General features: G+C 55.2%; 1 protein-coding gene across 1 annotated transcript in view; it reads left to right on the top strand.

Moving 5' to 3' along the window:
• The window catches only part of EFCAB8 (EF-hand calcium binding domain 8), a 35773-nt gene that overhangs the window by 9752 nt on the left and 2576 nt on the right, over nucleotides 1-23445 (top strand). Inside the window, 14 exon segments of the mRNA XM_049698975.1 lie at nucleotides 1981-2078; nucleotides 4507-4642; nucleotides 7353-7458; nucleotides 7679-7763; nucleotides 8298-8422; nucleotides 10394-10467; nucleotides 12472-12602; nucleotides 16269-16336; nucleotides 16662-16813; nucleotides 18201-18338; nucleotides 19727-19840; nucleotides 20995-21222; nucleotides 21989-22059; nucleotides 22884-23088. Coding sequence (XP_049554932.1) covers nucleotides 1981-2078; nucleotides 4507-4642; nucleotides 7353-7458; nucleotides 7679-7763; nucleotides 8298-8422; nucleotides 10394-10467; nucleotides 12472-12602; nucleotides 16269-16336; nucleotides 16662-16813; nucleotides 18201-18338; nucleotides 19727-19840; nucleotides 20995-21222; nucleotides 21989-22059; nucleotides 22884-23088 — 1731 coding nt within the window.

The raw sequence follows: 23445 nt of genomic DNA, 5'->3' as shown, positions 1-23445 counted from the left end.
CCTGCACACCAGCGTCCCATTTGGCTCAGGGGATTCCAGCCGGTGCCACAACCATCTCTTAGCCCTTTATGGTCACTCAGTGGCTGTTAAATCAAAAAATGTCAGGGTTGGGCTTCCCTGGTGGTGCAGTGGCTGAGTCCGCTGCCGATGCAGGGGACACAGGTTCGTGCCCCAGTCCGGGAGGATCCCACGTGCCGCGGAGCGGCTAGGCCTGTGGGCCATGGCTGCTGAGCCTGCACGTCCGGAGCCTGTGCTCCGCAACAGGAGAGGCCACAACAGTGAGAGGCCCGCGTACCGCAAAAAAAAAAAAAAAGTCAGGGTTTTAGAGCATATTAATAATAATGCTTTTTACCCCTGATTTTAAATGTTCTACAATGAGCATGTACAGCATTTAAGAATGAAAAAGAACACAGTAAAGTACAAAAAAACAGTCTGATGTATTGATGTAGCAATGCTGACAACGATAACTAGCATTTACACCAGACATTGTGCTAAGCAGTTTATATATTATTATACTTAAACCTCACAGGAATCCTATGGGGTAGGTGCTGGTAATGTACCTCCATTTGACAGATTGGGAAACTGAGGCAAGAGAGGAATAAATTGGGCCAGGGTTACAGAGCTAGTTAGCAGCCGGGCCAATCTTCAGACCCAGGGATTTTGCCTCAAGAGCCCATGTGTTAACAGCTCTGTCATACCTCCCCGTCAGCATAGATGTACATTCTGTTTCTTTCTTTCTTTTTTTTTTTGCGGTACACAGGCCTCTCACTGTTGTGGCCTCTCCCGTTGCGGAGCACAGGCTCCGGACGCGCAGGCTCAGCAGCCATGGCTCATGGGACCAGCTGCTCCGTGGCATGTGGGATCTTCCCGGACCGGGGCACGAACCCGTGTCCCCTGCATCGGCAGGCAGACTCTCAACCACTGCGCCACCAGGGAACCCCTACGTTCTGTCTCTTTATGTGTGTTTTTTGCTTTCATTTCTCTTAATACTCTATAATAAATATGTTTCCAGCACTCTGTCATCTACACAGTGATCTTTCTTCATAACTCCCTGGTTTTTTTAAAAATTAATTAATTAATGAATTAATTTTTGGCTGCTTTGGGTCTTCGTTGCTGCGCGCGGGCTTTCTCTAGTTGTGGTGAGCGGGGGCTACTCTTCCTTACAGTGCATGGGCCTCTCATTGCGGTGGCTTCTCTTGTTGCGGAGCACGGGCTCTAGGCGCACAGGCTTCAGTAGTTGTGGCATGTGGGCTCAGTAATTGTGGCTCACAGGCTCTAGCGCGCAGGCTCAGTAGTTGCAGCTCGCGGGCTCTAGAGCTCAGGCTCAGTAGTTGCGGCTCGCAGGCTCTAGAGCGCAGGCTCAGTGGTTGTGGTGCACAGGCTTAGTTGCTCTGCAACATGTGGGATCTTCCCGGACCAGGGCTCGAACCCGTGTCCCCTGCATCGGCAGGCAGACTCTCAACCACTGTACTACCAGGGAAGTCCCCTGTCTCTTGTCATAGCTTCATATGGTGGCCCATTTCGGCCTTGGCCATATTTTCGTGAGGCTGGTCAGTAGAGTCTAGATTTGCCCTCGTGGCCTGGCTTATGGGTCCTCCCCAGCTATTGACTTCTTGATATATGAGCTGGGGCAACTCATCTATACTTATATGGGCCTTAGTCTTATTATCCATAAAGTGGGGTGAATAAAGAGACTCAGATGCAATGGCAAATGTGGAGCGATGTGAGGATTATCTAGGATTACAGAAACGTGTTGAGGGAGCGCTGCTGTGCTGTCTTCACAAATGCACGCACAGAGGCCCTTTGCCGATCCAGATCCAAGAACAGCTCTGGTGCTTGGCTTCTTCCCTCAGTCACAGCCTCTGGGGGCTCCCGGAGTCCCTTGGAAGGGGCTGGGAGAGACGGGCGAGGCACTGGAAGCCGGTGCTCAGCCAGTTTGGCCGACGCCCTCCCTGCTGGCGTTTCTTCCTGAGGCAGCAGGAGTACCTGGACTACGTGATGCGTGAGTTCAAGGGGAAGGAGAAGATGATGAGCCAGTGCTGCCTGCGCTTCCACCTTCCCATGAGGATCATACCCCTGTAAGGAGCCTCTCCCTGGGCTCCCTGGACTGAAGGGTGTGTCTGGACCAGGCTGGGGCCAGCCCCGCATCGCCCCTTCCTAAGTCCCCGCGCCTGTCTGTGGGGCCACTGTGGGCCTGGCACCACGCCTGCAGCTCTGTATTCTTTAGCTTGTTTCAGCCTCACAACCCCATAGGTGGGCTTGAGCAGCCCCTCATTGTGTCCCCATTTTTCAGACAAGGAAACTGAGGCTCAGAGAGGCCAAGTGACAGTGGTGGGGTTGCTCTGTTGGACCCTCCGTATCCACAGCATAGACGCTGCTCCCACTTCCTGCTCTGGCTGGGGCTGAGCAGGTCTGTGGTTTCATCCACAGGGTACAGATGGCTCACATAGCGGGGACAGGGCTTTCCCTTGAGGTGACAGGAGTGAGGGCCATCACAGGAGACTGCTCAAGCCCGCACCGGGCCTCGGGAGCAGCCCCTGCATCACTCCTGGCGCAAGTGGCTCCTGTCCCTGCCTTGATTTGTGCCTGACCCGCGGGCGCTCTCCTCCATGTGGCTCCTTCTCTCTCTGTGCCCTGGCCCTGTTTGCCCCCACCCCTCCAAACTCCCTAAGAACGAGGAACATTCTAGTGGATCCAGCCCGTGGGCCCAGGCTTCCTGAGCTGGGCTGCTGCAGGCCTCTTGCTCTCCTCCCGGAGTCTGCCTTGGTTGGGGCACCAGATGCCCCGTGCAGGCGGCCGGGGCCTGGGAGCCAGGTCCTGTGGTAACAGGTGTGGTGGCCTCCATTTGTGGCCTGGTTATAACCAGAGGGGCTGTGGGTGAGTTTGTCTCTGGGGACCACACCCAGAGCAGGCCACGGAGAAGACCACAAGGGTGTCTCTGCCCTCAACCAACCTGAAGTTTAATAGAGAAGATGGTGCGATGAAAACCACGGAAGGGTAACTTTGAAAACAATTTGGTCAAGATTTGAGGAATAGCCAATAAATATGAGTGATGACACACTTTGCAACCGTAAATTTCTACATGGAAACTTTGCTGGGTGTCGTCATTCCTTTGCTGGTCTATTTCCTGGGACGTTTGATTCCCCAGGGTGATCCCAAGGGCCTGAAACAAGAAGCTTGTCCCTGTTTTCTCCTGTTTATTTGCTCAACCTCCTAACCTGGAGGGCATGTCCAGCTTGGTGGAGAAAATAGCCAAATAATATTTCATCACCATCAGGAAGGGGTAACTTTGAAAACTGGCTCACCTGGACTGAGCCTGGGCCAAGCTCACCCAGCGCACCATCTCCTTGATCCCGTGGAGGTGCTGTCACTGTGGAGATGAGGAAGCTGAGACCTCAGGAGGGGACAGCTTCCTGGGGCACTCTTCACTTCAGACCTCTCACCTCTTGGGTCTGTTCCCTACAGTCCCTTGGCCCTGACAGAGGAGGCAGAATTGGAAGGGACGGCTAGAGAGGTGACTGAGAAAATTGATCAGGCTCTGAGCAGAGCCGTGGGCTGAGGGCAAGAGAGAGGGGAGAGCCGTGTCCAGATAACGCGTCCCGTCTCTCGTGCAGAGTCTGTAACACAGTAGAATTTCCCAGTGACGTGGGTTATCCTTAAGTCACGGCTCAGCTCACATCCATGGCAACGTGTGGAAAGGGCTCTGGCTGGAGTCGGAGTCGAGGTGCCTGGGTTCTAGTCCCAGCTCTGCTGGGAACCAGGACATAACTCCAGGCAGTTAGCCCCTGGCTCCCTGTAGGGTGAGGCAACATCACCTGCCCTGCTGGGGCCCAGAGGTGTGGGCACATCGAGTGGGAGAGAGTGTGCTGTGCTGTGTCTGGCCCTTTAATAGCCAGTTGGCTTAGCCAGCTTGGGGACGGGAAAGAAGCCACTGGAAGGTGGCGTTGAAGTTCGCTGGGAAGGCTGTTCAGTGGCTTCCTGTGAGGCCAGGCATGCCCCAGGAGCTATTAGCTATGCTCAGGGCATGATTTTGGAGATGAAGAGTTGGGTTCACAAGGCCCTGATTTCTCACTGTCCCTTTATCTACTTTTATCTCGTTCTTGGACCCTATTCCCCCCTCCATCTCTAAGCACTAGAGTAGTTGCTGGAAACACTGTTATTTTGCAGTTTTCCTCACAAGCCCCACTCCACTCGCCTCCTGTGGGCTGTTTTTCCTGTGAAAGGACATCTGGCCCATCCCATCATGAGGAAGCTGACTGGCTATTTCATGGGATAAACTTACTGCTCTGGGAGGCCCGTGTCACCCCAGCATCCCATGTGGGTCTCCTTTCCTTCTGGCCACGGTTGTCAGCGGTGACAGTCCCCTTTGGAGGAGGGGCAGAGCCCACGTCTCACAGAAACTCACCCGAGTTTCTCATGGTGCCTGTGAGGGAAGCTGTGTCCTTCCTCCTCTGTGCTCTTTGCTCTGGTTTGGTTTGGGCTCCTCTCTCTTATCACCTTCCGCAGGAATCATGGGTGTGAGATTGTGAAAGTGGAGTTCTTAGTCCAGCGGCGCAAGAAGATCGGGCATTTCCTGACTGTCACCAAGGACGGGATCCTGCAGTTCTGGTCGGAGTCCTTCTCGCTGACCAGCTCCTTTAGGGTGAGTGGGGCCCACGTGGGTGGTTGGAAAGTCTCTGCCTTCATGCCCTGGACCCGAGTGGGCTCCTTCTCTGGACCCGTGGGCTAGACAGCCACACTTGCTCCTGGGAGCAGGTCCTGGCTTCCCCATGGGACCATGAGCCTCGCATTTCTTTTCTGAAAGCAGGATTCCACCTGGATGTCCATTGCACTTAGATGTCCAACAGATAACCTAAACCCACTTTGTTCAAATTGAATGTCACTGTAGCCCTCCCTGCCCACCAGGCTTCCTTCTCCTGTGCCTCCAGGTCAGTGAATGGCATCGTCATCCACCAGGGTTCTCGTGTTGGAGATCAACCTCCTTTCCTTTCTCTGTCACACCCATTCCACCACCAAGTCCTGCTGGTTCAAATCCTCTGCTTGGACCAGGGAGGAAGTCGCAGTGACTGTGAACATGGGCTCCGGAGCCCAACTGCCAGACGTAGAGCTCTGACTGTACCACCCCCCAGCTCTGTGACCTTGGAAGTTACTATATTGCTCTCTGTGCATCAGTTTCCTCATCTGTCAAGTGGGGTTAATAATAGTATCCCCTACAGGCAGGGTTGTTGGGAGGATTTAATGACATAATCCATGCCTGGTGCTGGGAGCAGGGCAAGGCACGCAGCAAGCACCCGATAAACATAAGCTGACATCGTCATTGTCATGGTCGTTTGTGCCGTCAGCTCCTGGCCAAGCGCGGTAAATGATAGAATGCTCGGGAAAACCCCTGTGTACTTGCCTTTGCCAGGCCAGGCCAGAGTCCTCCAGCAGATGAGGAGGGCCCAGCTCTGCAGAGAAGGCTGAGTGAGCATGCTCTGTGCCTGCAGAGTGTTTCCTAATTGCATCAGGGGTCATCCTTTGGGGCAGGAGGATTCTGTATCATCCCCCTGACCCCAGTTGCCAAGGGAGAGAACCAAGGTGTGTGGAGTTCTAGTGACTCTCTTGGGTGCACTTGGTAGCCTAGGATCAAAGGGGATTCTCACCTGTACTCCCGAGGCTGGCGTTTCTGGCACATTCCACCCTCTTTTTCTCTGTGTGCTTATCAGGGGGGCACATCATAGCCTGAGCTCCTGCTTGTGGCTACAACATGGTCACCTCAGCTCTCCTGAGGGCCAAAGCCTGGGAGGGCCAAAGAGGACAGAGGGAGGCTCCCCAAGAAGGCCCACAGACCTGGGCATCCTTCCCTGAGGGGCTGCTTTGGCAAGTAGATGTTGGCAAGAGTGAGCCGCCAAGCACCATCCTCGGGCACTCACTGCATGGCCATGGTTGTGCAGCCGGAAGGCCCTGGAGTCTGGGCTTCGCTTACCAGCTGTGCAACCTTGGGCAAGTCTCTGAGTCTCCCCAGGGCTCTCAGTTTCTGGTGTGAACGTGGGTCTTGGGGGTGATGAGCATTACCATCACCTCCACTGTGTGTGGGTTAGACCCCAGCCCTGGGCCAGAGGGGGGCCTTGGGGGCCCTGGTGCATTGTTTTCCCTGCCCCAGCCGTTAGCTCAGGCCCCTGCTCTTGGTGCTCTGAGCTCTGATGGGACAGCTCGGAGCCCACGTGGCGCTACTCAGGGAGTAAAATACAAGTTCCACCGCTGGCCACACCTCACTCATGGCCCGTCCTCTCCAACCCAGACCTGTCGGGCTGGCCCCCTCTTCCCTGGGCGTGGCAGCTCATTTCTGCTGACTTGGCTTTGCTTGTGGTGTCCCCTGCCTGGAGTGCCGGCTCAGATTCTGTCTGTGTAAGGGTTGTGTGAGGTTGGCACCAGGGTGGGCGGCACCCATGCCGGCCCAGCTCCTCCCAACGCCGGCAGCACATGGATGCTTTAGCTGTCACGGTTCCATTCGTTCCTCACAACCTGGCAGGACGGTTTCTCGTTAATAAGCCACTTGGACCAGGCAACACTGGCAGGTGGTAAACAAGATTTGGACAAAACAAACAAAACGAATACCAGTGTTATACGTCCATTACATCTCAATAAAAATCAGAGAAAAAAGATTCAGGCAGAGAGGGGCAGGTCGTGGAAAAGTCGGTCTTCCTCTCTCAGACCCTAATTCCTCTCTGGAGGCAACTGCTGTGGCCACTTTGGGGGTGCTTTTCCGTGGACAGCCTGTACATACACCGACCCCTTCTCTTTAAATACACAGATGGTAGCACGTTATAATGCTGCTCTTTACCTTTGCTTTTTCACTAATAACAGGTCTAGGCAACTGTTCTGCATTGTATGTACACAGCTCCCGCGTTCTTAATGTCCGGGCCGTGATCGGTGGTGTGGGTTTGTAAGGCGTCATTTCCAGGCAGACTCTGGCCTGTTGCTGTTGTAGCTGGGCAGCAGTGCCCGTTCCTGCTTACACTTCTCTGTGAGTACCTGCAAACACATCTGTAGATGCCTCTTGGAATGGATCCTGGGATCACAAACTATGCACATTTAAAACTTGATGAGCTTGTCAAACTCCCTAAAGGGTTGTGAGGATGAGTGTCTTTAAGCTCATTTTACAGATACGGAAACTGAGACTCAGAGAGGTCAGGGAGTTTAGCCAAGACCCCACCATTGGTAGTTGGTGGTAAGGCTGGGCTCCACACCAGGTCTGTGCTTGGCTCCAGGGCCTTGGGTGGCAGGAGAGGGTTTGCGGGGAGGCTGTGCTCCTGGCGTGCTCTCCCGGGGAGCCTCCGCAGCCCAGGTCTCTTCTGCTCTCCCTCTGGCAGCTTTAGCAGATCCATCCGCTCCACAACCAGCAGATGCGGGTCATCGACATGGTGTGTCTGCACAACATGAACCTGGTTGCGATAGTGTCGACCGACCAGAAGATAGGTGAGGCCCCGAGGTTCCCCAGGCTGGTGCCTGGCCACTGGAAGCCATGCCTTTGCACTTGGAGAGCCCTGTCACCCAGCCAACTGTGAGCATGAGTTAGAGTCCCCTGGGAGTATTGCTGGGTGGTGAGTAGTGAGGCTTCTCACTGTCACCAGAGACTCCTGAGGCCTGGGACATGGCTTTGGGTTCATGTGTGCCTCCCCTTCTGTCTCTTCCCCAGAGTTCTTTGATATCAGTAACCGTAAATGTGTCTGGGCCTTCACCTTCATCGATCTGGACAGTTGCGTCCTGACCTTGAACTACTGGTGAGTCTCCTGGGAGACCGGGGCAGGGGCTTGGCAGCAGTGGGGCTGGGACCCCCAGAAAGCCTCTCTGGAAGCAGCACTGGAAAGATCCCCACCCTCTGTGCCTGTGTCCTCTTCCCCTCAAGCTGCTCCTCTCTTGGGTCCCCTTTCATGGTCACTCAGACCTCAGAGTTGTTGTCGGCCCCTCTTCCTTTCACCAAGTCAGCCATCAAACCCAGCCTGTCCCGCTGTGTCTCTGGGAACATCATGGTCCATCAGTAGGGTGACTTGACAAAGAGCAGCTGAAGGACCAGGGATTCATTTATTCTGGTTAAGAAAAAGTGCTGATTTCTCTTGGACCTGGTTCACCAACGGTCTGGATCTGGGCGGCTGGGCCCACGTTTGTCAGCTGTTGAGGTCAAGGCTGGAAAGTTGTGTGGGATCTGCCCTCGCTCCCAAGGTGGAGAAGGGCCTTGGAGGCCGGCGAGGGGCGGAGGGTTGCACTGGACACACCCAGCCGGCTCCGTGGCCTCTTCTGTCTCCTTCTTTTCCCAGGTCTGACTATCACAGGGCTGTGTTCTGCTATGGGGACACCAAAGGCAATGTCATCGTCTTCACCTCCAACGATGTGACCCATGGGCTGTTCAACCCCTGAATCCTCCCCAGGACCTCCAGATGGGGTAGCGGAGATGTGGGGAGTGGGGGGAGATGGTCCTGCCCTGGGAGCTCCTTCCCCTCCCTGCTTCCCGGTTCGAGAGTCCCTGGGAAGGCGGTGCACCCACATGCTCAGCTCAGAGCCGCCTGTGGGAGATGGGGTGATGGCGTGACAGCGGGACACGGGACGGGGCTGGGGAGATGGGCAATCTCTCTGGAGGTGGGAAGTAGTGCACGTGAGGGCCGGGGCGGAGGTGGGGGCGCTTCAGGACCCTCCTCATACCAGGAAGAAAGAACCTGTGGCAGCTATGTGACCCGCTCTGGGCCCTGGGGAGGTGGCGCTAGCTTCCTCCATGGCGTGAGGAGGGTTCTGCTCTCCTTGGCTGGGAGCTGCCTGTGGGTGGGTGTTGGGGTGGGGCGGAGAGGCTGCCCAGGAGGCTGCGCTTCCTCGCAGCGCCTGGAGGAAGGCCCAACTCCGCACGAGCAGCGTGAATCAGCACAGGGACACTTGCGGAGCCCTTGGATGCTGAGCGCTTTGGGCAGTCACCTCCTGCAGTTCCCGCCTGCTGCCAGGAGGGGCTGCTGTCGTCACAGCCTGTTAAGGGAGGAGGAGCAGGGGGTTTAGGGGGAGAAGCGCTTACACTGGCCCCACGGTGGCTAAGCGTGGCTGAGATCTGAGGCAGGCAGTCTGCGCCAGAGCCTGCACTTGAACCACTTGCTAGGCTGTATCCCAAACCGACTGAATGCTGGAGGATGCTGTCTGGGGCTGCTCTGCCTAGGGGCACGAGATCCCGAGGCCTCGGGGCCTGGGGCTGTCGGGGACATATCTGAACTGGACCCTGCCCGGGATCGAGCCTTCGACCCGCAGTGTCAGGCCTCCAGGCCGCACCGCATCCATCTGGAGGGGGCCCCAGCCCCCAGGGACACTGACTCCTCTCCATCCAGGACTCCAGAATGGCCACTTGGGCTTCTAGCCAGAGTTTCTGAGCAGGGGCTCCAGGGGCCCCCAGGCCTCAGTGATACCTCCTGCCCAGCTTGTTGGGGCAGCATCCGCCGCTGGCCGGACAGAAGGTGGATCCTGCCCTGGATGCAGCAGGGGGCTGGCACCCTGCTGTGTCCTGTCTCGTCTGCCTCTGCCCCTGGTGCCCGACCTGCCCTGACCCAACCCACCGTGGTCGTTCTGTGCCACCCTGGGAATTGGCACAGGAGTTGGTGGTCTTTGAGCTGAGTGGTGGACAGGAAATTGGAGGGGAGGCAGATGAGGATAGAGTGTTGGATGGGAGTCCTTCCATGCCACATGCTGACTGAAGGCTGGGGACAAACAGGAAGGGGGGCCCAGCAGCATGCTGACTTGGGAGGGGCTGGACAGACCAGCTCTGTATGACCTAGATCCAGTTGCTTAACCTCTCTGTGCCTCAGTTCCCTTATTCAAATGGGGTAAGCACAGTCAGTTCATGGATTTGTTAGAAGGTGGAAGGAGAGAAAAGTGGGAGGGCAAGGCTGTGCTTACTGCGCCAGACACGCTTGCTTTACGACGCATGCGTGCAACTTCTTCTTGGAACTTGTATTTGCCAGACAAGGGGGGGCATGTGTTCAGTAGTTTGAAGCATGATGGCAAACTCCCAAATGATTATTTTCAGAATGAATAAGAGCCCAGGATCTCAGTTCATTCTCCACTCCAGCAGAGTCAGAGCTCCCTAATGGAGACTCAACCAGTTGGGGAGAGTGAGGAGCCCCGAAATCTGGTTCCACCTCTGCTAGGAGCTGGCAGGGGGACTCTGGGCAGCAGTGTTTATTGGCCCCGGTCTGTTTTCTGGGTGCCGAGTTCACCCCACTGAACTTACCAGGACACAGGGAGGCTTGAGTGAACGTTTGGATGGGAAAGCCTTTTGGGGTGCATGGGAGTTGCAAACCAACTCAAGGGGTCTTCCGAGGTCTTGCTTGTTCTACAAACGAGGAGAGCTGGTGACATGGGCCTTGATTTTCTCCCCTATCAGATCACTGGACCGATGTTTCCACACGGAAGCTCTTAAATGAGAAGTCCCCTATGTATAGAAGTTACCGGCTGAGGGTAAGTGGGATCTTTCCTTGGCTGTAACCATGGTAATTAGCTGTACACAGGTAAAAAAAAACAAAAATGCAGCAGGTGGATCTGCCCTTCGGTTTCTGGCCTTGGGGCTTGGTCTCTGGGGATGGGGTGGAGGCAGCTGCTGGATCCCGTCCGCTCTTTGTGCAGAAGCCAAACCATCCCAGGTGTGACTGGTCTCTCTCACTGCCTTCATTGCTCAGGCACCGGCCCTCCTGGGTGGCTGCAGCGGCTTCTCGCCGTTTCCCCACGTCCTTTCTCTATGCAGTGCTTTCTCCATTCAGCAGCCTCAGGAATCCTGAGCTAGAAATACAGTCATGTCACTCCTCTGCTCAAAATCCCCCAGTAGCTCTCTTGTCTTGCACAAAATCTCAAGTGCTCCCCACGACCATCAGGACACGAGCGGACCTGGCCCCTGGCTTGTTCCCAGTCTCGCTTTCTACCTTTCTCCTCCTTTCTCTGACACAGAGACGCCAGCAACCTGGCTGTTCTCTGAACACGAAGCCCTTTCCCACCTCAGGGCCTTGACACACGCTGTTCCTTCAGGCTGCTGTGCTCTCCCCCCACATACTGTACACCTCCCTCTACTTCCCTTGGGACCCCAGCCAGCCAGCCTGGAACAGCCCTGCTCCATCAGCCTCTGCCTTCACCCCTTCACCTGCAGTGCTTATAGGATTCTGACACCCATTACAGCGTGTGTTTTTTTCCCACATCTCCACGCGATTCTCTGACACGAGCTGGGTGTCCTACAATTCAACTCAATTCTGACACTGTTTACCCCAAGATAGCGTCAGATCCCGCAGTTTAAGGGTCCCACAAGACTGCCCTCCCCTTCAGATGCCAATCCCAAGTTCAGGTTGTTACCTGTGCTTCTGACCCACTGGCATTAATCAGAGGTTTCCACGACCCCCTCCTTGGGTTCGATTAATTTGCTAGAACAGCTCAGAACTCAGAGAAACGTTTTACTTTACTAGATCACTGGTTTATTAGAAAAGAATATAACTTAGGAACAGCCAGATGGAAGAGATGAGGATGGCAAGGTATGTGGAAGGGGCACGGAGCTTCCATGCCCTGTCCGGGTCTCCACTCTCCCTGCACCTCCACATGTTGTCCTGCCCAGAAGCTCTCAGAACCCCACCTTTTGGGTTGTTATGGAGGCTTCATTACACAGGCATGATTGATTATGTCATTGGCCATTGGTGATCAAATCATCCTCCAGCCTTCACCACGACAGACACTTGGTGAAACAGCTCATGCAAAACCCAGCTCACCTCGCCTCCATTCTTGTCTTGGAGAGGAAAATCTCCAGATTGGGAGGCCAAGCACTGGGCCAGAACACGGAGCCTGTCCAGCCAGGCCATGCCCTGTGGGTCCCAGCCTTTATTTTTTTTTCGCTACACCACGCGGCTTGCGGGATCTTAGTTCCCTGACCAGGGATCGAACCCGGGCCCTGGCAGTGGGAGCGCAGAGTCTTAACCACTGGACCGCCAGGGAAGTCCCAGTCTCGGGGAAGTCCCAATCTCGCCCAACTTGTACCAGATAACATCCTTGCTCACTGCAAACCACTTCCCAACAAACACGGACAGCGGTGGGGCCGGGAAGCGCAGGCTCACCCATGGTGGCCGCCCCGTGGATGACAGCGACTGTGGACTAGGCGGGCTTGGATCCATCCTCCCTCCCACCTTGGCATGGGGCCACAGACAGTGGCATTAGGATGGGCCAGACCTTGCCTGTCCTCTAACTTATAAGCGAGAGTTCACCTGACAGCAGATTTCAGTGCTTGTAACCTGTTCCACTGATAAATGGTGGCCACACACCCCTGATCACATGACCTGGGCTTGGACTGTGGGGCTGGAGCACTTTGTCAGAGCTGTGATAACTAGAGGGGCATAGACTTGGGGATCTTTTGGCCCCTCCAGCCCGTCTGGTGGCTGGGCCTGGATGACCGTCCTTGGGTTGGGTCTCCCACCACCACTGCTCTCTTCCCAGGCTCTCCACCCCAACTGGTGTCAACAGGTCAAGTTCATCCCCCAGCTGAACCTGGTGGCTTCCTGTTCAGCCATCGACAAGTCCTCTCTGGTGCTGACCATATTGTCGCCCGAAGTCCCAGAGAGCCTCAAGTAAGGAGCACCTGTCTCCAGGCAGAGGTGGTGGGGCTGGGAGGGGGTGGGTGGTGACAGTGACTCCGGGACTCTGGCTTCACTTCAGCCACAGGTGGCCATCCCTCCTGAGAGGGGACCTGCCTCCGGGACAGTGGCATCTCCTGTGGGCAGTAATACAGTGTCCCGTGGATCATGCTGGGTCCAAGGAAGCACTGTGTGTCCTGTGGGCCAACAGTGAGGTGTGGTGGTTAGAATATGGGCTCTGGAGTCTGTTTTTTTTTAAATTGAGGTTGTCAGTTTTGAAAATTGACATATAACATTATATTAAGTTTATATTAAGACGTATAACATAACGATTTGATGTTTGTGTATATTGTGAAATGATCACAAGTCTAGTTAACATCTATCACCACACACAGTTGCGCATTTTTTTTCCCTGTGATAAGAACTTTTATGGAATCTGGTTTTAATCATTCTGGCATTGCCACCAGCAGCAAAAATATGAGGCCTCTGTTATCCACCAATTTATACACAAAACTCAGCACAGAAGGTAGCACATAGTGTAAGGATACAGTCAGAAAAATGTTTTCTGAATGAAGGAATGAATGTGAGTTGCTTCACCTCTGTGAGCCTCAGTTTTCTTGTCTGTAAAAGGGGGTGATAGCCCTTCACTTACCTCAGGGCTTACATGAGTGAGTGTTGTACATAGCATGCGTTCACTAGTTGGCCACATTAATTCTTTGGAGATGGTTCTAATCTATTTCCTTCATTCTAGATTCCTCTACCCCAGGGTGCATATTTTCAGCTTCTGTCTTTTTTATTTTTTAAAATCAGCTGTTGGGAATTCCCTGGTGGTCCAGTGGTTAGGACTCTGCACTTTCACTGCTGGGCTCGAGGGTTCAATCCCTGGTCAGGTAACTAAGACCACGCATGATGAGTGGTGCGGCTAAAAAAAAAAAAACTCAACTGTTAGTCACACAGGTATACGTACATATGTAAAAAATTCAAGCACTATAAATAAAGCCGGAATCCTGTGGGCTTTTCTCCCCGTTCCCTTATCCAATCCCCAAGTCCTGGAACTAACTGCAGGTTGGAGGAGGGGTGTGTATGCCTGTGGCGGTGGGGAATCTTCTGTCTTGGTTTTTGTGCTTTGAGTGGGGCGGTGTGGTGGGATTTTGCTTGGAGCTGGTTTGCTGAGGTCCATCTCTCTGCTTTGGTGGGAGTATTACCTCATGTCTGTGATATGTCTTTCAGCTTGTTTTATTGGGTCTCAAGGGCAGGAGGCTATGACAGGCTCCTTGGTCTGCCTGCCACCTTCCCACTCCAGCCACACGGGGCCCCCTTGTGGCTCACACATGTTCCTGCCCCCAAGCCTTTGCATTGCTCCTCTCTGCCTGTTTTTTTGTTTGTTTTTGTTTTTTAAACATTTTTATTATGAAAGATTTTTAAACACACAAAAGTAGAGAAATAGTATAATGCTTTAATATCACTAGTACTAGTCCAAGTTAATCTTTACCCAAGTGTCTCAAAAATATCTTTTTATGATTATTTGAAATCAGATATAGACAAGGTTCTAGGATGGTTCTGAGCTGAGGAATGGTGTGCTCTGGTGTGTGGGAGCATCCTTCTGGCTGCTCTATTGCAAGTGGAATGTACGTATGTGGGCAGGAGGGGAGATAGGGACACCAGTGAGGATGCCATTGTAATAATCCAGACTACATGTGATGGTGGTCTGGAGTCTGCCTGGTGTGGAGACGGAGAGATTTGAGATATATTTTAGGGGTGGGTTGTAGAATATAGTTATACACATGAGCACACACCCACTTCTTTCTTGTCTGTATGAAGTACACACACTGGCCAGCAGGTGGCACCATTGACTGCTGGCTGGTCTCTTGTTCTGGTGATGCCCTCTTGGGGCGTAGCCTCTGCAGGTGGGGCCTGGCACTGCCAACCCAAATTCTGCCTCTGGAGTGGCCTTGTAGACCTCTTCCCTGCGTCCCCTTTGACCTTCCAGTCCCTTCTGTGCACAGCAGCCATCTGTGCAGAGACCTGGTCTCCTCCAGCCAGCTGTCCTGTCAAAGCCACCTGCTTATTTCCCTGCAGGACTTGCCATGATGTGTACATGTCCGTCTCCCTGTCCCTGTGTTCCTTTACTTGCACAGGCTGCTTTCCTCTAGAAGAAAAGCTCCAGTGAAGGCAGGGGCATCCTGCCTGCGCCTCTGGTCATCCTGGAAGGGCATAGGAGCCAGGAAATCTTTGTTGAATAAATGGGTGAATCAGGCTGAAATGATTTCTAGTAACGTTCTATGACTGTTCTTCCAGAACATTTCTCTGCACACATAAGCATGGAGGGAGACTTATCTGGTTTGACAATACAGGTGTTTGGTATGCTCTTCTTGAAGTTTTCTAATGTTTTTTTCTTTTGGCTGCATGGCACGTCATTCAGGATCTTAGTTCCCTGACTAGGGTTTTTTGGTGAAGTTTTGACTTTTAGAGGAATCCTTCTGGCTGTGGAGTGGGGAGCACAGGGGAGTGGGAGCAAGGCGGGAGGTTAAGAGGCCCTCCTGGGAGGCTGATGCAGAAACGGAGGGGCCCTGGGCTGTGGTGGGATGTGAACAAAGAGGATTTGGGGCCCAGGTGAATAATGAGAGCGCAGGAGAGGGAGCCTCTAGGGTGATAACCAAGCTTAGTTCCCTGGGGAGTAGCAGAGGTGCAGTTCAGGGGCAAGTTCAGTGGAGAGCATGCTGCGTTAGAGGCCTTGGAGTTGAGTTTTGAAGGGAGAGTTTGAGTGGAAAGAGCTGGCGGGGCAGGATGTGTGGATGTGAGGGAATAGCACACGCAAGGCACAGAGCTCCCAGGGCTCTGGGGCCTGTGAGGGCTGTTGGGCCTGACCTTTCCCCTGATCTTCCCAGAAGCCCTGCCTGGGTCCCCTGGCCCTCCTGAGCACCCCGACGGCCTCCTGGCTCCCCATCGCCCATCCCCTGGGCCTCCAGCCCTGCCACACCGTTTCCTGTCCTGGAGCTCTGGTTCCTGAGCCTACTGCCTCTCCCTGCCACGCCCACCCGGGGTCTGAACACTGACCCCCCCCACCTTGCCAGCCATGGGACCTTGGGCAAGCTCCTTAATTTCCTTCTGTGGCCTCATCACGGCACAGGGCTCGTGACAGTCTTCAGGGTTGTGTGAGGGGTCCAGGTGACTCACAAGACAGCACCCAGCACAGGGACCAGCACGTAGCAGGGACACCTTGTTCTCTTCCCCTAGCCTTTGGGGGATCCCCTTCCACCTTTCGGTCTGTGTCATGGGTGGGAGGACAGCCGTCCCGGTATAGTGAAGGTGCAGATCGAGTTAGGTTCGCCCTTGGAGCGAGGCGAGCATGGTGCAGCTGCGGGAGTTGCTCCTGCTTCGCGGCTGCTTTCGCCTTCATGTGCAGGCGAGAGGTGGGCGTCTCCTCCAGGTACTGCTGGTTTCGGGCTGAGCGGGGGCTGCCGCTCTGCTGGCGGTGCTGGCCCTGCCTTGGGGGCAGGGTGAGCCCAGGGCAGGGTTCTGGGGGCCGCTCTCTCCTTGGGTGGAGACGTGGTGACGTCTCCCTGGCCTCCCGGCGGCCCTGCCTCTAGCTCCTCCACACCCCAGCCTCAGAGGCTCTCCGAGGCCTCCGGTCACAGCCTTCCCCCTGTGCTGTTGTAGGTTTTCAGTGCTGAATTTAAGAAAAGGGATTCTTTGCTTTGATTACTGCCCAGAAAAGAATGTCCTGGGTAAGTAACGTTTGTATCACGTGAGGCTGCTGGTCTGGCAGAACTAGGGTGAGGGCTGCTGGGGAGGTGGGGCCCATCAGAGCGGAGGCGGAGGCCCTGCAGCGTCTGCCGCCAGCCACTCTGGTCCCCGCCCCTGGGCACCTGGGGTGGAGTGGTGACAGGGGCTTGCTTGGCATGGTGGCAGAGGGGGCGGGACGAGAGGGGCAGAGGGATGGATCATAGCAACGCCCCCCACCTGCCGAGCCTGGCTGGAGTCCGAGGCCTGGCCCCAGGACAGGGTCCCAGCGCAGGCCCCCAGGGGCTGATACCCGGTTTTCAACTTCAGTAACTGGTGGCCATGACCCCCTCATCTGCCTGTGGAACCCCTTCTTCTCGAAAAAGCCTGTGTGGCTGATGAAGGGGCATGAGACCTCGGTGACACACAGTCTCGCGAACAGCAAGCACAGCAGCATCTTCCTCAGCATCTCCAAGGACAAGGTGTCCTCAGGGAGCTCGGGCCTGACGCCCGCCACTAGCTCCTGTTCCCCAGCAGAGATGCTGGCCCAGGGAGAACGATCGCGCTCAGCCAGCCAGGGAGCTGGCTGCAGTTGGCAGGAGCCTGAGGCCCAGGGCAATGGTGTGACCTCCCTGTCCATGGTCCCACCCTGGCCTGAGGCCTAGAGGCAGGTACCCCAGGTGGCACCATGAAGGGGCCGTGGGTCTCTGACCACCCCCATAGGGACCTGAGCCCAGCTCTGAGCAGCCCACCAGAGTTGGGCAGGGCCCTTCCCTTTATGGGGTCTCAGTCTCCACATCCAGAGAATGGGTGTTGAGTGGTTTAGAGAAGAGCTGCTGGTAAAAGAGCAGAGGAATGTCTGGCGCATAGTAGGTGTACAACAGATGTGAGCTTTTCCCTCCCCACAGACCCGAACTTGCTCCTCTCAGCTCTCCCAGTGACCACTGCTTGGCTGCCCTGGCTGCAGGGCCTGACTAGACCTTTTTCAAATGCCCGGGGTTCCCCTGATCAGGCCCGCTCCTCTGCTCCTCTGAGCTGTGGGTTTAGGGTCTCTCCCCACCTGCTGGGGGATGCAGGCCAATGGTTCCAGGTGCCCTCCTTCAGGGGACAAGTCTGTGTCTTCTGGGACTCAGTAGATCAGGAGCTGGCAGGGCCCTGGTTCACCAGGCCACGCTGCCCACACATCCCCACACTTGGTACTGTCTGGAATTCTCCTGGCAGCGCTGGGAGCTGGGCATCGGCACCTCTGATGAAGGCTCCGAGGCTGGAGGGGTCGGGGACAGAAGTAGACTTGCCCTAACCTTCATGGGCAGCGATGGGCAGAGCCACGGTGTGGACGGGGGTCTGTGGACTCCACGCCCATGCCGTGTCCAGCTTGCTGCTGGCGCCCCGAGTGAGGAGTGTCCTGGAGGGACTTCCACGGGGCCCCTCTGGGGACACTTCCTCAACCTGGGAAGAAGTCGAGGGGGACAGGTGAGCCTTTGGGGCAACGATGTTGGCAGCTCTTTCTGTGCCCTGCCTGGCTTTACTCGAGGGAGGCTGGGGTGGGAGCTAGTGAGGGTCTGCAGGGGCAAGTGCTGCCTTGTGAGGTCTTCATCCTCAGCCGATGAGCAGCAGCTGCTCGAGCAGGGCAGAGACCCTGGGGGAGGCTGGGCGGGGGGCGTGCCTCGGTTTCCTCATTTGAGCATAAGCACAGCGTCTGTCTTAGGGCTGCGATCCATGGCAGTCACTTAGCGTGGTGGGTGTGTCTTGGAAGTGCTTGCACTGGGTGCCCTGGCCCCGCTCCCAGGAGAACCCCAAGGCCTCAGGTGCCAGCTGCATCCCCGAGAACCCACTCTTGGCCTCTTTGCCTGTTTCTCACCCCCGCAGAATATTCGCGTGTGGGACATGCAGGACTACGAATGCCTCCAGTCCTTCTGCGGGAAGCATTTTGCCGTGGGACACTGCCCCATCACCAGCGCATACTTCCACAAGGATGACGACAGCCTCACCTGTAGCACCTACTCAGCGCTGCACAAGAGGGAGGTGGGACCGTGTCTGCACCCAGAGGGGAGGGGCTGCAGCCGCGTTCTGCAGTCCCATGGGACACCGAGGGGTGGTCACATCCCGTCCGTCCTGAGACTGCTTCGTGCCATGAGGACAAAGCTGCTAGACTCTGTGGCCTGGTCCTCAAAGCTCTCGTCTCCTGGGATTTCCTGGGGGACTGTTGCTAGGCCCTCAGTGGTCACCCTCTACGCTGCTGTCCTCCTGACCCGTGCAACCTCCAGACTCTCCTCAAAGCCCACCTTGAGGCCCGGGCTGGCTTAGAAGACCCCCGCCCGCCCCCACCGCTCCACGCTCCCTTGCCTCCCCTTGATCACGGCCCTTATAACTCTGTCCTGTCGTGGTTACATGCCTGTCCCTCCTGCCAAATCGTGAAGCCCAGGAGGGTAGGGCCCACCCCCGAGCAGCCCCTCTGAAGGAGAGAGCCTGGAGGGACCTGGCGTGAACACCGTCTATGAGCCATGACTTAGCTGGTGCCCACGTGAGGTCTGTCCTGACTCTGGAGGACAGGACAGCCTGGGAGAAGCACAAGGGGCTGACTGTCCAGGGTGACAGGAGGACCTGTGACAAGATGGGAGCTGAGGGGACTGCAAGGACAATCAGCAGCCAGTAGAGGGGGAGGTTCTATCTAGAAAGGGAGGTGAGGGTGTCATTTGTGGTTGGGAGGAAGGGGAAGCCCCACTGAGACCTCCTTCCCTCTGTTGGCCGGTGACGCACACGCTGTCCTTGTGCCCTTGGCTGGCTCTCCCAGGTGGCAGGTTTCTCTTGAGAAGGGAGTTGGTGGGTTCCTTCGTCTCTGCTGAGTGTCAGACTGGCTGCCAGCATTTGTTGAATTAAATAGACCTTTGAAGTTCATTTCAGATCATCACACATTATCAGCCCTCTGCTCTTTGTCAGGAGCAGAGAATATATTAATTAGGCACTGTCCCATCCCTAAAGGAGCTTATGGGGTAGTAGGAGAACACATAACTTTAGTAGAAAATGCTGTGTGTTATGATGGAGATGTGTGCTAGGTGCTTCATCGAGCACAGAGAGAGGATCCTTAGCCTAGCCTGAGGCAGAGGTAGTCAGGGAAGGCTTCCTGGACAAGGGGACACCAGATTGAGGCTTTATGCTTTTCAGAAGTTATAAAAGGGACCTTGGACTTGGATTTTGATCTTGTGGGAACACGAGGCTTTGGGAGCCCTGATCTCAGGAAGTGGGGGCCATGGAGTAGGGGTGAGCTATCAGCAGGCCTGTGTGTAGTTGAGGATATCTTGATGTCTCAGTTTACTGGAAGTTTCTCCCTGGGGCAAATCACTGAGGGCAGGCCCCTTCTGACTGCCCAACTGTCTGCCCCTCCTCACCTGTAGATTGGCATCCTAAAAGGGTACCTGGAGACGGAGGGGCCTGGGAGAGCAGAGGAGAAGACCACGACTTACAGCACGCCCCTGTGCGCCATCCTCTACAGCAAGGTTTTCAAGCAGGTAAATGGTCAGCAGCTCGTCTCTGAGGCCAGCAGGGGGTGGGGTGGGGCAGGACGCTCATAGCTTGGGTGGTGGTGCAGGACAGTGGGAGGTGGGCGAGCAGCAACCCTGCAGAGGGGTCACCCCGGGTAAGATAGGAGCTCCACCACGTGGTCAGCGGGTCACCAAACTCCTGTAAGCCTGTGCGCCCCTGGCTACCGCCCCAGGTCAGTTCTGGACAGGCAGCCTTCTTTATACAGTGTGAGATGGAACACAAGGTGTGAGCTGCTCTTCGAGGCTCCATGGGTGGGTGTGGGTGCTGCTCCTGGGGGCCATTTCCAGGGAAGCCCTGGTTCAGCATTGTCCATCGTGGGAGGGGAGGGAGGCCCAGGCTGTGGACAGCCCCCTGGTCCTGAGTAGAGATCTCTGCATTGGGCAGGGCAACTGGGAACGTGGATTCTGAAGTGTGGGGACAGATGGGGCTCCTGGGCCCTCTGCCCACTGCCACTGGGACCCCTTTCCTGGCCCCACTGCGTCTGCCGCAGCATGGCCTTGGCTGCGCGAGGCCAGAGCTCACCTCTTTGGGTTTTCCTCTCATTCGGACCCCTGGCACCACCACCCCTCATACCTTAGGGCTCTTCAGTGCCTTCCAGCAGTTTCAAAAAAATCCCCCTTCCCCAGCTCTTCTAGATGTTCTCATCAGGAAGGTTGGTCTGAAGTAGGCTCACCTGTTACTGTTTCATTGTAATAGTTGTCTCCTTAGGTGGAATGATGTACCTTTACTCAACATTTCCCTACTTAGGGGACAGTTAGTGTATTTCCTGTTGTTTTTTTCTATCCCCCATGATTAATGACTTTGCAGTAAATTTTTTTTCTGAATTAGAGATTATTTTCTCTGGATAGATTCTGATAAATGCCATTTCTGAGTTGAAGGGGATTTCACCAGACTGGTTCCTTCTGAAAAAACTGTGCCTGTTTGCACCGCCGTGGGCCTCAGGGCCGAGGAAAGCCTGTTTTCAAGAGTGGCTTATCCCGCAGCAGGAGGGCCCAGAGCGCCTGTCTTCTCGGTACACAGAGTGGCAGCGGAGCTACCCGCAGTCACGCCAGCTGGAGGCTGCCCTTGGGAGCGGGGGCCCTCTCCTCTCCAGGAGCCCTGGCTGTGTGCTCCCCCACAGGTGGTGAGCGGCTGCCTGAGCGGCGTGGTGAGCGTGTGGGAGGTCGTGACGGGCAAAAGGATGACGGAGTTCTCCGTGACTGGCGACCAGCACGTGGAGCTGACCGCCACGCCCCTGGATGAGTCAGAGGCGTGCCTGCTCACGGGTCTGCGTGATGGCGCCATGAAGATGTGGAACTACAGCGTGGGTGAATGCCTGCTGACCTTCCCCAGCCCGGACCAGATGGAGGTCAGTCTGGTCCATCAGCTGGGGCCTGGGGGCCCCTCACAGCTCCTGTGACCCTGGGACATGCTGTTGTCCATGCCTCTCTGAAAGGTTGTGCACACAGACTGCCTGGCCTCGTGCCTGCCTGACCCTTTGTGTCCTTGTGCAAAACATGAAGACAGGTAACAGGGCCTGTCCTTCATAGGTGTTCTACAAATGTTAGCTACTCTTGCTCTTTTGGTGTGTTAGCACTTCTTACCCTACCTCTTAGAGCTTTGGATGGCATTGCTAGCAGTGGGGTCACATGATTCAGAGCCACCCGTACCCCTGTTTGGGAAATGACTGCCAGGGTTATAGGGATGGTCTGTGGGTGTGGCAAAGTGCAAAGCCAGCAGTCCCACTTTGGGACTTGAGCCCGTTAGTAACCCCTGTGACACAGTCCTTTAACCAACCCAGAAGGAGCACTTGGCCGAGAAGCCGGGGATTTAGAGGACTGGCCCAGATCCTATCACTCAGTCGTTTGACCTTAGCCAAGTCACTTGTCTGTTTCCCTGCTATCCCCCTGTAAGAGGGCCATGGATACCTACCCAATCTGCCCCCTCCAAGGCCATCAAATGGATAATGGGATGTGAGAGCACTCTGAAAAAAATATGGTGGTATCACCTCTAGGGAATTCTCATCATTATGGGGAGTTTTGATTTCTTGCTTGGTATAATTAGGAAGACATTTGGGGCCTGGAGCCATTTCCTCTGAGGTACCTTAGAGTTCTGTCTTCTTTCAACTTCAACAGATTAGTGGGATCGTCCGTATGAATAAAGTGTTCTACGTGACCAGATGGAGTAAGAGAATCACTTATTTCACGTGAGTAGCCAGGGTGCACATGGGAGGTGAGGGCAGCTAACTGTTCTCTCCTGACCTCAGATGGGTTCCTCCATTCCTAGCTTTGCTGGTGGTTGGAACACCAAGCAGGAAATTAGTGCTGGGTGATGTCTGTTGCTTCACCCTCTCATCTGTCCATTTATTCATCACTCCATGCAGCCGATATGTTCTAGGCTTTGTACTAGGTGCTGGGGACGGGTATAAACAAGCATATGGAGTCTTCATCCTCCTGGAGCTCCCAGGGGGAGGGAGACACTAATCAAATAACTTCATTTGTGATAGTCTGTTGAGTGATATGGAAAAAAAAAAAAGTACAGGTTTCTATGGGGAGGGGACAGAAATCTGATCTAGTCTCAGGGGCCGTCAGAAAAGGGTCAGCTGAGGATGTCGGGTGGAGTGGGATCTGAAGAGTGAGCAGGAGGGGTCTCAGTGAAGCAGTGAGGGGCTAGGGACAGGAGGGACGTTCCAGGCAGAGGGAACAGCATGTGCAGGGTCACTTCCTCTTCAGAGGGCTTTTCTAGGCCCATGGTTTCCCCTTCTTTCAACCTGAATCCTTACTCAGGTGTCTGAATGGGGCACATCTGTAAGATTAGTGTATATAAAGCCCTTAGGACCGGACCTTTAGAGCAGGCACATAATAGGTGCTTAGTAAATGCAGTCGCAGGGCAGAGCTTCATCCCTGATCTACACCTCCTCTGGAGTGTCCTCCTCTGGGTCAGTGCTCCAAATCCTAGAGGCCATGAGGGTCTCCCAGGAGACCAGTGAGGCTGAGCTCTCCGCCCTTTTGCCTCTGGCCATGTGTGCAGGTTCCACAAGACCAAGCCGGTGCTCTTGTGCTACCACTGGCAGACCTTCCACACGGAGGATGTCCTGAGCATGGCCAGGTACCAGAACCAGTTCCTTGGAACCTCCTCCTACAATGGGGACATCCTCTTCTGGAACATCAGCATGTTCGGGCCCATCCTCCATTTCAACGCCTCTCAGAGCCCCTTGTCCTCGCTGCCCAAGAGGGTAAGGTCAACAGAAACAAGCTGTCCTCTTCCTTCTCTTTCAGCTGTGGGCCAGAACCACGTAGGGCTTGGGGGTGGGTAGGGGACACCCTGGGAAGTGGAGGGAATGGTGGTGGCTTGTTCTGGAGGAGGTTGGGAGCTAGGGATGAAGGTGATAGTTTTTATAATTATCCTCATTTGACAGATGAGGAAACTGAGGCACAGAGAGGTTAAGCATCTCGCCTAAGGTCACACAGCCAATAAGTAATCGATCCAAATCCAGGCAGTCTGACTCCAGAGCCTGGTGGTGCTAGTCCTGTTCTCCCGAGATTACTGTCCCCTTGAAGGTGGCTCACTTCTGACCCATCGCTACTACAGC

This window comes from Orcinus orca, chromosome 16, assembly GCF_937001465.1.
Source record: "Orcinus orca chromosome 16, mOrcOrc1.1, whole genome shotgun sequence".
Lineage (NCBI taxonomy): Eukaryota > Metazoa > Chordata > Mammalia > Artiodactyla > Delphinidae > Orcinus > Orcinus orca.
This window is presented reverse-complemented; position numbering and strand designations above follow the sequence as displayed.